The sequence below is a fragment of the Trichechus manatus genome, unplaced genomic scaffold (genome assembly GCF_000243295.1).
Source record: "Trichechus manatus latirostris isolate Lorelei unplaced genomic scaffold, TriManLat1.0 scaffold00215, whole genome shotgun sequence".
NCBI classification, from domain to species: Eukaryota; Metazoa; Chordata; class Mammalia; order Sirenia; family Trichechidae; genus Trichechus; species Trichechus manatus.
This window is the reverse complement of record NW_004444151.1, coordinates 2,361,432-2,378,473: the sequence shown is the minus strand read 5'-3', so window position 1 is coordinate 2,378,473 and position 17,042 is coordinate 2,361,432. Positions and strand designations below refer to the sequence as shown.

At 38.2% G+C, this 17,042-nt stretch overlaps 1 protein-coding gene across 1 annotated transcript in view; it reads left to right on the top strand.

Moving 5' to 3' along the window:
• The window catches only part of LOC101361563 (PKHD1, fibrocystin/polyductin), a 413,510-nt gene extending 398,212 nt beyond the window's left edge, over nt 1-15,298 (top strand). Inside the window, exons 44-48 of the mRNA XM_023742674.1 lie at nt 5,286-5,440; nt 6,806-6,958; nt 11,893-12,771; nt 13,508-13,676; nt 15,040-15,298. Of these exons, the coding sequence (XP_023598442.1) occupies nt 5,286-5,440; nt 6,806-6,958; nt 11,893-12,771; nt 13,508-13,676; nt 15,040-15,298 (1,615 nt within the window). The remainder of the gene's footprint in view (nt 1-5,285; nt 5,441-6,805; nt 6,959-11,892; nt 12,772-13,507; nt 13,677-15,039) is intronic.
• The last annotated feature ends 1,744 nt before the right edge of the window (nt 15,299-17,042 follow it).

The following is a 17,042-nucleotide window of genomic DNA, read 5'->3' as shown; positions in this document are numbered from 1 at the left end:
TTATTTTGCTGAGTATGTTTGTTAACTTTCTTTGTGGTTACCTTGAAATTTACCCTTATCTTCCTAGGTTTGACTCAGTCTATTGTTACTTGGTATTGCCTTGCCTTCCTCTCCATTAGAAGTTTCTATACCTACACCATTTATTCCCTCTTTTATTGTTCTGATGTTGTTGTCATTTACAGATTTACCTCTCTCGTTCCTTGTTGCTAGCTCTTCATTTGATGCTTAGGGTTTCAGGATTGATGTTTGTCTCTGTTTGACTTAGTTTTTCAGATCTTTGCTGTGAAGGGATGGCGCGGTACTTCTGTCTATAGTGCCGTGTTGTCTGGAAGTCAAGCCCAGAGTTTTTGAGCTCTTCCTAGCTTCTCCAACAGAGAGGAAATTACTCTTTTCCCTTAGTTTCAGCTCAAAAGTACTGCAGAAGGATTTTGATCCAACAGAAGTTGGCTCCTATGTCTAAGTTTTGGTGAAGGGCTGTGGGACTATAATCTGTGGCTCTCACTAGGATCACCTAGTATGTTGGATGAGAGCAATTCTCAAAAGAGATGTGATAATTTTCTGGGATGAGGGAGAAGGATGGTCAGGTAGACAAGGAATTAATATTCACTATGAGTTGGAATTGACTTGATGGCAACGGGTTTAGTTTTTTGGTTGTTTATAGCTGTTATTTGGAGAACTCATGGTGACGTGGTTAAGCATTTGGCTGCTAACCAAAAGTTCAGCAGTTTGAATCCATCAGCTGCTCCTTGGAAACCCTAAGGGGCAGTTCTACTCTGTCCTATAGGGTCACTATGAGTCAGAATTCACTCGATGGCAACAGGTTTTTTATTTTTATTTTTAGTAGCTATTATTGAAGCCCTCATAGTGTGGTGGTTAAGAACTCAGCTGCTAACCAAAAGGTCGGCAGTTCAAATCCACCCTATAGGGTCTCTGTGAGTCAGAATCGACTTGATGACAACACATTTGGTTTTTTTTTCTTTCTTTTTTTTATAGCTATTATTGTTATCAGCAGCATTATTATAGGATTTGATTTCTTCAATACCTAAATAGTCCTATGCAGTCTGAGCATCCTTATTGCATTTGAATGACACTGGCAAAAATTTTAAACTGGAATAATAATTTTTAAAAATCCTCAGTGTTACTAGAGAGTTCAAAAGTCTGGGCCATTCCTGTTCCTGGACAGAAAAAATTTTGGGGTCTGTCAACTCTGAGCCTGTGGTGAAATACAGCTGTTATCACTAAGACCAACCCAGAATGTAGTTAACAAATTCATTTAAATTGTAGGTATTTATATATGAGTGTCTCATACCTGGTTATAAAAACTTTTAAATCAAATTTGGAAGCATATATTCTATTTTGATCTTTGTAATTATGTTCTTTTGACCAATAAGTATTATGTTGTCCTTAAATTAGTTAAATTATTAATGCCAAAATAAAGGAAGCTGTGCTGATAATGTTGTTTATTTTTAAAAATTTATCTTTAAGGAGAATTCCACAGTGATTGTTTGTTAATTTCTTCCATATTCTCATATGGTTTCCATTTAGGTACAGTTATGCTGCCAACGGAGCCCTGGTGGTAGAGTGGTTAAAAGCTCGGCTGCTAACCAAATGTGGCAGTTCGAATCCACCAGCCACACCGTGGGAACCCCATGGGGCAGTTCTGCTGTATCCTATAGGGTCACTATGAGTTGGAATTTACTAGATGGCAATGGATTTGGTTTGGTTTTTGGATGCTGTTAACAGTTTTTTAAATTTTGTTTATTTATTGATTTAGATATGTTTTGCTGTCCTCTTCCCTGTAGCCTATAGGACTCTCATTAGTATTAATCAGAGGCAGGGGATACATCTTGGATTCAGGCAGTCATTAAACCTAGGATTTCTTGAAATGGCTGAAGAGTAACCATAGTGGTAGAAGACTGGGGCTAGGAATAGTGGATATTGGGATTTAAGGAAAACTGATACTTGAATAGAAGAACCAACTAGGCTGTTGACCATGGGCCCACAAATTTTCTCTGAAGCTACCAATGTTGCTACATGGACATAGAAGTGGAAGGAGCCACACTCTCTTGACATCTGCATATGGTCCTTATGAGGCATACAATCCCACAGCTTCAGGTGTATGGAAGAAAGATAAATTTTTATGAATTTGTAGGTTTGGAAGTCTTAATGGAAAAGATTGGAAAGTCCATTTCATTTTTTTAATATAAAGCTTGGATTAATACTTTAGTGATCCCTTTTTCTCTTTGTCTAGAACCTTTAATGAAAACAGGTCTATCTTGCTAGGTGCTATGAGGTTTACCTAACAAGGTAGACCTGTTTTCATTAAATACTTACAAACAATATCAAAGCTGAATAACCACAGAAGGGAAGAGTACATTGTTGGTCACAAGGCAGTAGTATCTGTTGTGTCAAATTATGGTGGTACAGAAAGGGGAATGAGCTTTTAGTGGAGAAGAGACTCCTGTAGGAAGACTTCTGGAAGGCAGTGGAACTCACGTCTGTTTTTAAGAATGAGTGAATTGAAGAGCAGAGTAAGAGCAATGATATTTTAAAATGACAGATGAGAAACACATAGCTGTTTCTTGGGAGAGTAAGCCAATTTATCTGGCTGGGGGAAAGGGCTTATATAAGGGTATTGTCAGGGATGATTTTCAATCTCATCAAGGAATTTATCAGAACATTATGATGATCTATTGTCTGAAGAGCTTTATTAAACAATATAAATAACACAGAGATTATCTAGGTATGTGGACTATAAAGGAAAGGATTGGCTTAAATTATACTGCTAATTGACTTTGGTGTAACTTTATACCCATAGACTTATTTTCTTTTCAAAAGAGTATTTTTTTTCTATATATGCTATTTATATTAAGTTTATAAAATTTAGATTTAAGTGAAAATCACCAAGAGACCCATCCTGCATAGGTGGGCTAATATTTTAACATGCATCTTTCTTATCGTCTGCTTTCTGTGCATACATTATTTTTATTTTTAAAAAAGGGACATATTTTTTATAACCTTATTTCTTTAATAATACAGTAAAACCTGTGAAAGCTAGAATCTGTGGAAGGCAGAAACCTGTCAGAGAAGGAAAACTGAAATATTTTTCACTAATCAAGAGTGATAGAAAAGTAGTAAGACTTTTCCAGCAAAGGCGGAAAACTCTCAAGACCCCAAAAAACAAGGCAGTCCCCTCAAGTTCCGGCTCTCACAGGTTTCACTGTACATCATGAACAGTTTTTCTAATAAGTCAGTGTTTTGCTACAATATGCTTTTTAATGGCTGCACAGTATTCAGAGTCCTGGTGACACAGTGATTAAGTGCTATGGCTGCTAACCGAAAGGTTGGAAGTTTGAATCCACCAGCTGCCCCTTGGAAACCCTATGGGGCAGTTCTACTCTGTCCTACAGGGTCACTATGGGTCAGAATCCACTTGATGGCAATGGGTTTGTTTTTTTTTTTGGTTTTACATAGTATTCAGTTATATGGATTATAGACTTTTTATAATTTCATCAATTATCACGACATCATTATGAAATCGATAAGTATAGCTTATTATTACCAGTTAGCAGGTGAAAAAGGAAGAATCAGACAGGTGAGGTGATGTTGATTAGTGAAAAGAGCGCTGAACTTGATCCGGAGTCTTCCTTTGTTCCACTTCAACGTCTGGCACCAATCAGTTATCGAATCTTGAGTTTTGTTACTTAATCTCTTTCAATCTTAGTTTCCTCCTCTTGAAAGCTAGGAGTTGCTTCAATATTCTGTAACCATGAGTTTCCTAAAATGTCATAGCAAATCAGGAACAGAGCTAAGACTAAATTCTTCCATTAAAATTGCATCATCTTACAGTTGTCTTCCTCTCTCTTTGGCTCTCTCTCTGTTTTTTTAGCCTCAGGTTTGAATTAATCACATTTGATTCATACCACTGGCCCATGAATGACCCCCTTTATTTGTTTCTTTATTCATTTTTAATACTTTATGCTAAACATCTGTGAAAATGTGTAAGGATGTCTACTAGCCAGAATCTAAGTTGTCATTTTTAAAATGCAAATGGCATATACTTTATTTGCCAGTTTGCTTCTAGCACCTACTGTAGTGCCTCGTGCATGCCCATTCCTCAATCAATATATGCTGTACAATTGAATGGTAGTCACATGGACCCTGTTGCCTGGATAAACATTTACTGGTAGAGGACAATCTACTGTCAAAGCTTGCTAAAATTTGAGCATTAGTTAAAGAGGCAGGTAATTAAAACAAACTTATACCATGGAAGTGGTCAATGACAGTAAGTGGAGAATAAAAACCAAACCCACTGCTTTCAAGTTGATTCTGATTCATAGCAACCCTATAGGGTTTCCAAGGCTGTAAATCTTTATGGAAGCAGACTACTGCATCTTTCTCCCACGGTTGGTGGGTTCGAACCACCAACCTTTTGATTAACAACCAAGCTCTTTAACAGAGCACCACCAGAGCTCTGAATGGAGAGTAAAGCAGTCATTTTCACTAGGGAAAGCTAGGTGACGGTGAAAGACAGAACAGAAATTTTGTTAAATGTGAGTTTAAAAAAAAAAAAAAAAACAACCAACAAAACCTTCATTGTTTGAAAACATAATGAAAGCATAAGGCTTGGAACATAGCACACTCAAAGAATAGGTATCCTTTAGTCCCCATGATAACACTGGGAGATGAGAGGGAAGGTTTAAATATTGTCACTTTTCAGATGAGGATATGAAGCTCAGAGTAGTTAAGTGACTTCTCTAGGTCACAAGGCTAGTAGATAGCAGCTCTAGATTCACAACTGGATCTATAATTTGATCTTCAGGGTCTGGCTGATCCTAAAGGAATGAGCCTTAAACCATGATGATAAGTGGTTCAAAATGGCATGATAGGTCTTCAGAAAGTTTGAGAGAAGATCCCTTCTAAAATATGTTTATTATTCAAGCTGTTTCCTAATCAAGGAGAAAGATTGCTGTTCTAGGAAATCATGACTATAAGGTGTGTCCTAAACCCTGGACCCTGGACCTTTTACTTTTTCTTATTTCTTTTCCTTGTACTTCATGGCCATGGAATACTGTTGCTATCGCTGTAATATATATACTTCTGAACCAGAAATGGACTCCATTAGGATTAAACTTTTCTCAAAAGCTCTTTTTCTTTGTGATGCCTATTTCAATCCCCTAGTGGGACTTGTTTGCCACAGTGGATGTCAGTTCCTGTCTATGTAGTTAGTAGGTGATCTGTGTTGTACTATCAGTATACTTGATACCATCTTTATGCTGTTACAGAATTATAGTAAAGGATGTAGTGGATTGGCAACCTCATGACAAAATCGTCCTTAGCTCCTCGTCTTATGAACCCCACGAAGCGGAAATCCTCACTGTGAAAGAAGTCACAGGCCACCACATTAGGATCCAGGAACGTCTCAAACACCGGCACATAGGTAAGGCTTTCGTTTGTTGGTTACGGGAAGTGAATGAACCAGGAAGAATGAGGTCAGCAACCTGCTGAGGGACCTTGGATCTGAGAGCCATTCAGAGGGGATGGATGATACCTTACTGCTGCCCTAGACTCATCCTAGGAGGCTTTATCTCCATTCCTTCATTAATTTTTTTGCCTAATTTTTAAACAATACTTGCAGGTGAGGGAATTTTTTCCTCTTTATTTATAATGGGAAGTCTCAAAGCAGGAGGGTTGGGAATCTTGTTCAACATCACTGAGTAGTTGCATGGCTAAGACAGAATAAAACTCATGGACACTAAATTTCTAGTTCATTTCCTAGCACAGTGAATCCAACAACTACTTAGAATGTAGTAGTTACTGTAAATAATGTAAATAATGACTTCATTTTTCATGCTTAGGTGTGTGCTCCTCCTGACATGAAGTACATTTTATGTACTGGCAACTACCACTCCGAAAAGAAATGTCAAATCCCTTTTTGTTTAAAAAAAATGTAAAGAATTTTTTTTACACTACACACAGTTAAAAATGTATTGCAGGTAAATCACAAATAATTATAAGCTCCTAGTTCAGTCTAAATCTGATCCAGGAAATATAGCTAATAAGTAGTAAAACATGGAAATAAAGGGGTAAGAGAATATGTGTTTTCAACAGCAGAGGTCCAAACCTATTTCTAAATCATAACTCCAAGGATAATCTGATTTTTAAAAATATGGCCAAGAAAAGAGAAATTTTTAGCAATCCTTGCCTGTAAGATCCAGGCAAAATGCAGACAGAGGACAGGGACACAAAATAGCGGGCCACTTCAGTTCTCACTGCTGAGGTAGCTTGTTCAGAAGTACTGAGTTTAAGACCCACCACGAGAGGATGCTGCTGCTAATGCTGCTTGGCACTGCTTCTCTCTTTGTCCTTTTCCTCTTATACATTGCTGCCTTAGCACTGCCACCACCCTAGCTGATCTGGGATTCCTCATCCCCTTGAAAGAGGTGTGTGGACAATGAAGAACCAAGCTCTGAAGCTTCACACTGATATATTTAAGTAAAAAGATTGGGGACTTGCTAATTGGCCAGGTCTCCCCTGACTTCCTGCACCAGTGACCTGTCCCAGGACCCACTGTTATTGTGAAGAAATGAATTCTTGCTCACACACTCTGACTCTGATCCCAAAGACAGACAAGTGAACGGGCTTTTCATTTTTCAGCTGACATTTGTGGAGAATGCCTGAGGAAAAGCAGACTTTAATGTTGGTAGGACTTCCAAAGGGAAGGAGTGTTTTCATTTATCAAGTTCACTGGGTCCCCAGATGGTGGTTTCTAAAATAGGTTTTTAACATTTTTTTTCCTTCCCAGGAAGTGTCCATGTCATGGAGGATGGCCAATATGTTCCTTTGGCTGCTGAGGTTGGACTGTTGACCCGAAATATACAGATCCAGTCTGATATATCATGTAGGGGGAAACTACTTGTGGGACCCTTTAGGAAACCCAGCAGCGAAGAATTTTCAGGTAAATGAAATTTTAAGTTACTATGCTTTACCAGTTGGAGCCTATTCATCTGGGACAGTTAGAAGTTCCCAAGGTGAGAATTTTCGTTTGCAAACCAAGGTGTCTGAATTAGATGGCTCCTCTGGGCTCTGAGATGCTATGCATTTTCAGCCCTAATCTGTGCTTAATTATCAAGGTAATGTTAAAATAATATACTAGTGATCAGTACATATGCACATTTTTTTTACCTCCAAGAAGACATCTTCAGCAGATGTGAAATTTCCTCTACTTTGAAATTACAGATGATTTAATGACTGCTTGAATTTTATCTCTTTCCTGAATTTCTATTACTGTTTCCCAGTAGCATGCTACATCTGATGGCAGGCATGAGTTCATGCTATAAATTAATAGCATAAATTTAAATAAAAATGATTTCCATATTCTAGACTGCTTTAAGGACCAGTTTAATTTCTCTCATTTCTTCCCAGTTTTAGCCCTTTTGGAATGCAACAGAATTATTTGATTAGGACCTTGTTTCTTAAACTTGTGTTCCTTAAATATTATTCCAAAGTTGTTTCCTGATCAAATAAGTTTGGGAAAGGCTTTATACTATAGCTCCATCTTAGAAGGTCATTATGTACATGAATATAATAAAGACTCCGAGAAGCCCTGGAATAAAGGATCTAACCACTTCCTAAATATATTGAGCATGGAACACTTCATTGCACGTCTATTTCTCCAGTTTGGTGTAAAGAACAGTGTTTGGGCCTTAAATCAAAAGTGTAAAATTTCTAGTCCATAGCAAAGCTTTTCCCTCCATAATCGTTACTTCCATAAATTCTCAACCACAATGATTATGCCCCTCCCCCCGAGAACATTTGGCAATGTCTGGAAATGTTTTTGCTTTTTGCAACGGGAGGTTGCTTCAGGCATCTAGTGGGTAGAGGTTGGGGATGCTGCTAAACATTCTACATTGCACAGGACAAACCCCACAACAAATGGCCTCTCAATAGTGTCAAAGTTGAGAAACCCTGCTCTAAGAAGACTGGGAAAAAAACTAGGTCCTGGTTCTGTAGCAATGAGGCCATCCTACAGTTTATAAAGACAGAGAATCAGGGAGAGGATAACAAGACAGGGTCCCAGATACCTGAAATTGCAGGCCAAGTTGGAGCATGGTCATAGGAATGGGACAAAAGCCAATTCATAGAGCTTTGCACTAAACCAGAGCTGAACCAACGTCAGGATCGACTTGATCCTGAAGCTCTGACATTGCTCATTCAGGGTTTCTTAAATCATTCCAGGGGAAGGGAAAGAGAAGCTATACTGAATGTTTCCTGTGGGCCAGGAACAGTGCTGGTTTTCATACCTATTATCTCACTGAATGTCTTAGGTTGGGTTCTCCAGAGAAGCAAAAGCAATAAAGAGTATAAATGTATATAGAGAGATTTATAGCAAGGAAATGGCTCACACTGTTGTAGAGGCTGGAACGTACCAAGTCTGTGGGTCAGGATAGAGGCTTCTCCCAATGTAAATAGCCACAGGGGCTGGTGAACCCAAGACCGGCAGGTCGGAGAGCAGGGCTCTTGTTCACAGGCTGTGGAGATCCATGAATCCCAAAGATTGGCAGGCAAGACTGCAGGTAAGCTGCTAGCTCAAGTCCCAAAAACCAGAGATCAGATGAACAGGAGCTAGCTGCAGGATCCAGGATAAGCAAAAGCTGACAAGCCTTGCCAGAATATCCACTTATATTCAATGCAGGCCACACACCTAAAGAAACTCCCTTTCAACTGATTGGCTGCTCACAGCAGATCCCATCATGGAGGTGATCACATAATATCAAATCTCATCATGGAAGTGATCACACCATCATATGACTATCAAAGCACTGAGAATCATGGCCCAGCCAAGTTGACACACAACCTTAACCATCACACTGAATCTTTAGTATTCTTGTGAGAGAGATATTTTTATCCTCATTTTTGTAGAGAGGGGACTGAATCTATAATAAAACTGCCAGTTTATTTGTATAACTTCATGAGCATATGAGCTTCTTGAGGGTCAGCTTGGGCTTTTCGCCTCTTTTTCTAGCAGAGTGCCTGCTGATTATTAGGTGCTCAATAAATGTGAGTGGATAAAATAAATGAAGCTTAAGAAAAACCATCCAACTAGTAAGGGGCAGAGATAAGATTCAAATTCAGGACTGACTCCAAAGCCCTTGAATTTTTAAAATAAACTTTTAATTTTGGAATAATACATATAATGCATACTATATATAATAATACATATATAGATTTTAACAGTTTTTCCACTAATATCCTTTTTCTGTTCCAGGACCCAATCCATGTTCCCACACTGCATTTAGAACCCTTGCATTGTTAACCATGGCATACTCCAGAGCCTAGATGAGGTTAGATCTGCAGGTGTAGATCAAGGGTGCCAGTTATGGGTGTTAAATGATTATAGGCCATAAAGCAGGCCAAGACTTACAATTCCTAGTTTTATTTAAAAGGGCTGTAATTCTCCTCCTCTGATCAATATCATCCATTAAGTTGCGCTCAATTTGCTAGGAAGTTTTTCGGAGTTGTGATTTTCAAAAGGAAAAATAGGAATAAAAAGATGTGTAGACAAAATTATTGCTTAATTCTTCATTTAAATGCTGAAGGTTAGTTTTAATTCACTGGTTAATATGCACACAGTAAAAAGGTCTTGTATAATTTAAAACTATGGATTATAACCATGCAAACAGAACATAAAAAACTGCTAATTACAATAATACGGATACATTCCCTCGATATAAATTCTAGAGGCACCTACCATTCTAGAAAACATGCTATTTATGTATAGATGTACATTGCATTTGGTATCTTTTGTACTAAAATCCCATGGATGCAGTTTTGATAGCCCTTTCAGCTATTTGTTATTTGTGAGGGGCACTTGAATTATGTAAAAACTGGTATCACCAAACAAATAGCTTTAGGCTGATTTATCATCCTGTGAATATTTCTACACCTTCTGCTAGTACCTCAACAATCAGTATCAGTTGAGAAATTTAGGTATGTTGGAATCCTGTCTGGCCACAAAGAGACTTCTGTGGTCTTTCACTTCCTCGTCCTTCCCACAAGGGCTTAGTTCTCCACATCAGCTGATTTGCAGGGATTCTAGTGTCTCAACTGTGAAAAAGGAGCAGGAAAAGTGGACAGTTTGGGTTGGACTACCTTTGAGCTTGAAATAGTGCTACTAAAACACAGTGAAATTGAAACTTCTCAATTTTGAATGAGAGAAATAACTTTACAGCTTACCTTTGACATTCATTCATTCATTCATTTTTAACAAAAGAAGTGAGGACCAAAGTTGTAACCAAACTAAGGACCCATGACTAATTATTGGCACCTAGCTATCATCCAATCATCTGAATCTCAGTGCAAAGCTGCTATTTTTATGTCACCACGTCTACTCTCCCCAGTGTCCCTCCATAGGGGTAAATGGTACAGCCTCTGCATCCATATGCCTAGGTCCAAATTCTAGCTTGTTATTAACCCTTCTTTGCCTCAGTTTTCTTATCTGGAGAATGCAGGTAATAATGGTATCTACCTCATAGATTTGTTTGAAAATTACAAGTATTTTTATATAAGTGTGTGTGTATATATGGAGCCCTGGTGGCACAGTGGTTAAGAACTCAGGCTGCTAACCAAAAGATCGGCGGTTGGAATCTACCAGCAGCTTCTTGAAATCCTGTGGGGCAGTTCTATTCTGTCCTATACTGTTGCTATGAGTCGGAATCGACTCAATGGCAATGGAAGACACGAGTGTGTATACGGCTTAGAACAGTGCCTGGTACATAATGAATACTATATGCGAGTTGGGTGTTATAGTTATTAATTTACTTCATTTTCCCTATAATTATGTTGTTATCTGTTTTACCGAGAGTATATACACTGACTTATTAATGTTCACTATATTTTTAAATTAACCTACTGGGTGCATTTTATGCTGTGTTTTAACAATATCTCCTTAAAATAGTACAAATAAAATCCCCAAATGAGGCTTAATAATCCACTATCCTCTCCTGACATAAAAATCAAAACCAAACTCGTTGCCATCGATTCGATTCTGACTCATAGTGACCCTGCAGGACAGAGTAGAACTGCTGCACAGGGTTTCCAAGGAGAGGCTGGTGAATTCCAACTGCCAACCTTTTGTTTAGCAGCCGACCTCTTAACCACTGAGCCACCAGGGCCCCCCTGACATAAAAGATGTAGAAAAATTTATTATTGTGAAAATGAAATTGGGAATATGATATGGCTAGGATAAAATACAGAAACTATTTCACAAGGTTTTTGAAATGATTTGAAAAATAAGTTATCACTTCTATCATGTCTTGATCATGATAGAATATAATGTTTCTGGACATGACTGAACAGAAGTGAACTTTGCACTTATATACTCTTTTTCAGAAATACTTGAAATATTTTTTTAGAGTTGGCCATTATATTCTTTCATGCAATATCTCTGTGAGGAAGACTATGGCCTTTTCACATGGTATCACTGAAACATGGAGAGGGAGACATGATTTTGAGGCAAGTGGCCAGGAGCCCATATTCCCTTCATTCTTATCCAATTTCTTGCCGCAGCCCTGCAGACAAATGCACAGACTCTTAAGTTAGCTGTGCCCATTTCCAAAGCCTATCTCTTTTCTTCTTCTGTCCTCTCTTCTGTCCCTATCCTATCACTAGACTCTTCAGTTTGGACATGAAACATTTTTAGACACTAATGTGATATTTCTAATGATTCATATTTCTTCAGTGAAACCCAATGGCATGAAATATAGTGCTGGTGCCATGAATAAACTATTAATTTAACTAAGCATCTGCATATTCTGATGCTCACAAATGGACCATCCTTCGGCCTTTTGTAGGGAAGAAGAAAGTGCCTGATGACATGCATTTTGTTTGCAGGAGTCCTTCAGCTTTTAAATGTGGAAGTTCAGAACTTTGGGTCGCCACAGTATTCATCCATTGAATTCACTAATGTGTCTGTTGGATCCTGGATGGTATCTTCTACGGTGCACAAGAGCTGCGGTGGGGGCATTCGTGCAACTGCCAGCCATGGCATTATTTTGAATGATAACATAGTATTTGGCACAGCTGGCCACGGCATTGATTTGGAGGGTCAGGCCTATTCTGTCACTAATAACCTTGTAGTTCTGACAACACAGTCAGCGTGGTCCACCGTTTGGGTGGCAGGAATCAAAGTGAATCAGGCAAAGGACATCAACCTCCATGGCAATGTGGTAGCAGGTTCTGAGAGGCTTGGCTTTCACATCCGAGGCCACAGGTGTTCCCTTCCTGAAGTGCTTTGGTCTAACAATGTGGCTCATTCAAGCCTTCATGGCCTTCATCTCTATAAAGAAAGTGGGCTGGACAACTGTACAAAAATCTCTGGCTTTCTGGCTTTCAAGAACTTTGATTATGGTGCCATGCTACATGTAGAGAACAGTATGGAGATAGAGAACCTCACTCTGGTAGACAATGCTGTTGGTCTTTTGGCAGTTGTGTATGTGTCTTCTGCTCCACAGAGCTCCATCGAAAATGTACAGATTGTGCTTAGGAATTCAGTCATTGTGGCCACTAGCTCCTCTTTTGACTGCATTCAGGACAGAGTTAAGCCTCGCTCAGCCAACTTGACATCAACAGATCATGCACCTTCCAATCCAAGAGGGGGTCGAGTTGGTATTCTGTGGCCTGGATTCACTTCAGAACCAAACCAGTGGCCTCAGGAACCATGGCACAGAGTGAGGAACAGCCATTCAATTCCAGGAATCATGAAACTTCAAGGTAGGAAATTTGGGTTTATCCAAGCAACTTTGTTCTGTGCACCTGTGCATAGAATCTTTAGTAGCATTCTGAAATTATATCAGCCAAAGGGTAAGTGTGGTCTAGTGCTTGCTGTCTAATTAACAGTCTGCTTGGGCATTGATAAACCTAGTGGTGGTTTACTGTGACAATGAGTGATTCCTTATAAAGTTACTGATTTATACATTTTGAAGAGCTTTCACAGCAATTATTTAATTTGATCTCTATAACATTTCTCTTAGGGGTTATTGTTCCTACTATACAATTGAGGAAACTGAGAGTTAGACATTGTTCCTTGTCTGAGGTTGCTTGGTAGTTGGTGGGGCACCTAGGATTAAAGTGAAGGTTATACCATAGCCTGTGCTGTTCATCTTCTATCAGATCACTTTCTATTGTGCTCATTCCCCATACACTTATTCTCTCTGGAAGTTTGAGTATTTTTTAGAAAGTAAATAGATTTTGATCAAGTCTTTAATAAAAAGAATCCCCGTTAAGACTTTAATGTTTTAAAATACTCTTCTATTTGGCATAGTGTCCATAGCTTGAGGAATTATAGATGTTTTAAGTAAAGATTCATACAAACTCCTGGAATTATCCTGACTAGCTTACACTAACTCCTGGACATGAATTATTATTAGGGTTTTTAGTTGTGCAATTTGTATCTGAGTTGGTAATTTATATGATAAAATGTTATACATATATATATTTTTAATTTCAGGTGTCACTTTTTCTAGTTTTATAAAGAGTTGCTATAGTGATGATGTAGATGTCTGTATTCTGGCAAATCCAGAGAACACTGGAATCATGTACCCAATAACAGCGGAGAGGACAAGGATGCTAAAGATCAAAGATAAAAACAAATTCTACTTTCCTCCCCTACAACCCAGGTATCACTTTTAGTATATATAGGAAGTCCTATTTATGAACACTGTGGCAATTCTTCAAATCCCTGTACAGGTTATAAAAGAATAAAATCATCAGTGGGAATAGCAGTGACTCCTTCTAGAAAGGTAGGGTAGATTGATTTAATGGCCCCAGTTCTTTACCCCTCCTGTATACATGCCCTTTGGTATATGATTTTTGCAGAGTCTATTTCTCTACACCTTGAATCTAGGCTCAGCAACTTTCTTTAGTTTACAGGAAGGGCAGAATTGATGGAATGCATGTTCCAAATCTAGGCCCCACGAGGCTTTGCTTGTTCCCATGTGTCCTCTGTAATTCTGGCTTTACCACATGAAGGAGAAGCCCAGGCTAGTCTATTAGTCCTGGGAGGGAGATGAGGGAGTGAGGAAGTTACAGAGCAGGGAGATTGGGTTGCTTTTTCTTTTCCTCAACATTGGAGAAAACACCTTTAATTAGAAAAAAATAACCAAGAGAAATCACCTTAATGAGAAAAGTTCCTGTGTTTGGCCTAACGCCAGTCTCTTTTTGATGACCATTCCTGAGCCATTTTAGGTTCCTAAACACAATTAGGTATGAACTTTGTGTTATTCTGTCATTTTTATTTTACTGTCCAATTTTCCTTATGTTCATATTTAACTATAGGGTGAAATAGTTATAAAGCTAAATGATAATAGCATCTGATTTTTGTACTATTTAACACCTGACACATGATTGGCATATAATAAATATTTAATATTATTACTAATGGTACCTAACAGAATTAGACCAGGGGAATAAAATAAATTCTCTGTAATTCAGTGTTGTAATTACTTATTAGTTGTTTACATATCCTGTTTGACTCTAAATTCCAAAAGTACAAGAACCATGTCTATCTTTATCACCATTGTATTTCCCAAACCTATTGCTAGTAGGTTTTCAGTGGATATTTGTTGAATGAGAGTATCTATCCTTGCTTTGTCTACAGTACAAATATAATTGATATTTGTAATGATGATCCTAAAATACTACATGGGTCTGAAGTACCATAAAGAAATGATTATATTATGCTCAGTAGATATTAAAATTAGGACTATTTTATTCTATCTTGCTTCCTAGAAAATTAGTAATCTATGTAAAAGATTACATATCCAGGTATCTAGAATATTTGGTTAATAAGAAAACCTTTCTTCTTGACCACATAATTGGAAATAGCTTATTTTATATAGAGTTTTTTCATATCTATGTAACACATTATTAATACTAAAATCCTGCTGAATTTCTTTTTCAGAAGATCAGCACTATGAACATATGTTTTCTTGTTAATGTTTGTTATGATATCAAAGAGTTTCTTTCTATCTCTCTTCACAGGACAGATTTAGGAGCAGTGGTCTGCCCTGAATGGGATTGTGAAAATCCAAGAAAATATCTTTTCAAGGATCTGGATGGGAGAGCCCTGAATCTGCCGCCACCAGTTTCTGTATTTCCTAAAACAGAGGCGGAATGGACTGGATCTTTCTTCAACACAGGTCAGTTGTATCTGAATAAGAAAAGGAAGTGTTCATGTGAAGGAGCTGGCTTGACTATTTGGTCCAGTGGGAACAAGACTTACTGGAGTGGAACTAAGTGAGCTTTAGAGTTGGAATCTGTGCTAATATGCTGTCCAACACACCTGTCTCACAGGAATGTTGAGAGATTAAGATATGTCACGGCATCACTGCTGTGCCCTCCATGAAATTGCCTGTGTTCATGCCGAAGGTACGGATTCCTCATGCCCAGCTCTGTGTACAAGTTAAGGAGAACAACCCTGTTACTAGCTCTGTCACCTGGGCCTGGAACAACATTCCTTGTGCTCAGTATTTCACAAAGTCTGCCATGGAACCAGTTCCTCTGGCTCCTGAATCTACCTTTTTGTTCCATTAGGGCCTAAAGGCTCTCACTCTGGAGAGGGTGGTCGAATAGATGCCATGCAGTTTGCCTCCCTTTTCTGCATCTCCTTTTGTCCCCAAGGAACTGCGCTCAAAACTCCTTCTTCTTCTTGCTTGTACAACCAATGCCCTTTGGATATCAATTTTTATAATCCCTAGAGAGAATGTTATACCCCTGGATATCAATTTTTATAATCCCTAGAGAGAATGTTATACCCCTAGAGAGATCAGGGACTGGAGAAGGATATCATACTTGGTAAAGTAGAGGGTCAGTGAAAAAGAAGAAGACCCTCAATGAGATGCACCGACACAGTGGTTGCAACAATGGGCTCAAGCACAGCAACGATTGTGAGGATGATGCAGGACTGGCAGTTTTCTACATAGGGTTGCTATGAGTCAGAGCAGACTCAACAGCACCTAACAACACCAACAGAGAGATCATTACCCTTCTTCTTCAAAAATAATGAGACCCTGAATTCCCATTTGAGCTCAGCTAGAATCTGCTGCAAGTAAATCTAAAGAATTTCCCTGGCTTTCTTTCTACCACATCAGTTGATTCATCTCAGATTTCATTTCTGGTTTCCTTTGTCCTTTTTAAGCTCTTACAATTTTTCTATGTTGACGGCTTATCTTTCCAACAGAGTGACAAGTTGTGGGACTATAGTATATGCTTTTAAAAGTCAGTGATGAGTATATGGAATGTGCTGAGTAAATATTCATTTTGATAAGTTGATTATGACTGTTGGGTAAAACCAGCAAATCCGTTTTTTTGTACAGAGAATTAAATTTAGGGACACATATATATTAGTGAGAAAATATTTGGGAAGTAGTAGAAGATTAAAAAAAAAAAAAGACTAGTCTTCTATTTACCACCAGATCTATCTAAATTATTTTCTATAGCCAATTTTTCTATTGATTTTAAGGTTTATTTCACTATTATAGGTAAACATCTTTATATTTCAAAATAAGTACATGAATAATTTGGGGGCTTTTCTGAACTATATGGTTTTGGGTGATGATCATGCTTCTCTGGAATCAGTAAGAAGGGATATATGCTCCAGAATATTTAATGAAAATTAGATTTCATTCTAGTAGAAAAGAAAAAGGATTAGAGATGGTGTCTTACTTTGGGTTGCCCTAGAAGCAGATTTTGACATAAGGTTTAGAGTACAAGTAGTTTTTGTAGGGGGTGATGCCAGGAAATACCTGTAGGGAAATGGGGAAGTGAGACATGGGATGGGACTGAAACCAATAAAAAGTGTATTAGCTAGATGGCAGCTGGAGCTGCTGGTGGTGAACTCTGATGGTAAACTCTGGAAGACTATGGGGAATATGCATCAAAATTATCCCTACCAAAAAAAAAAAAAAAAACCACAATCAATAAACGAGAGAAATATCTACTGAATGCCCCGAAAACAGCAAACAATATCAAGACATTTACGAAAA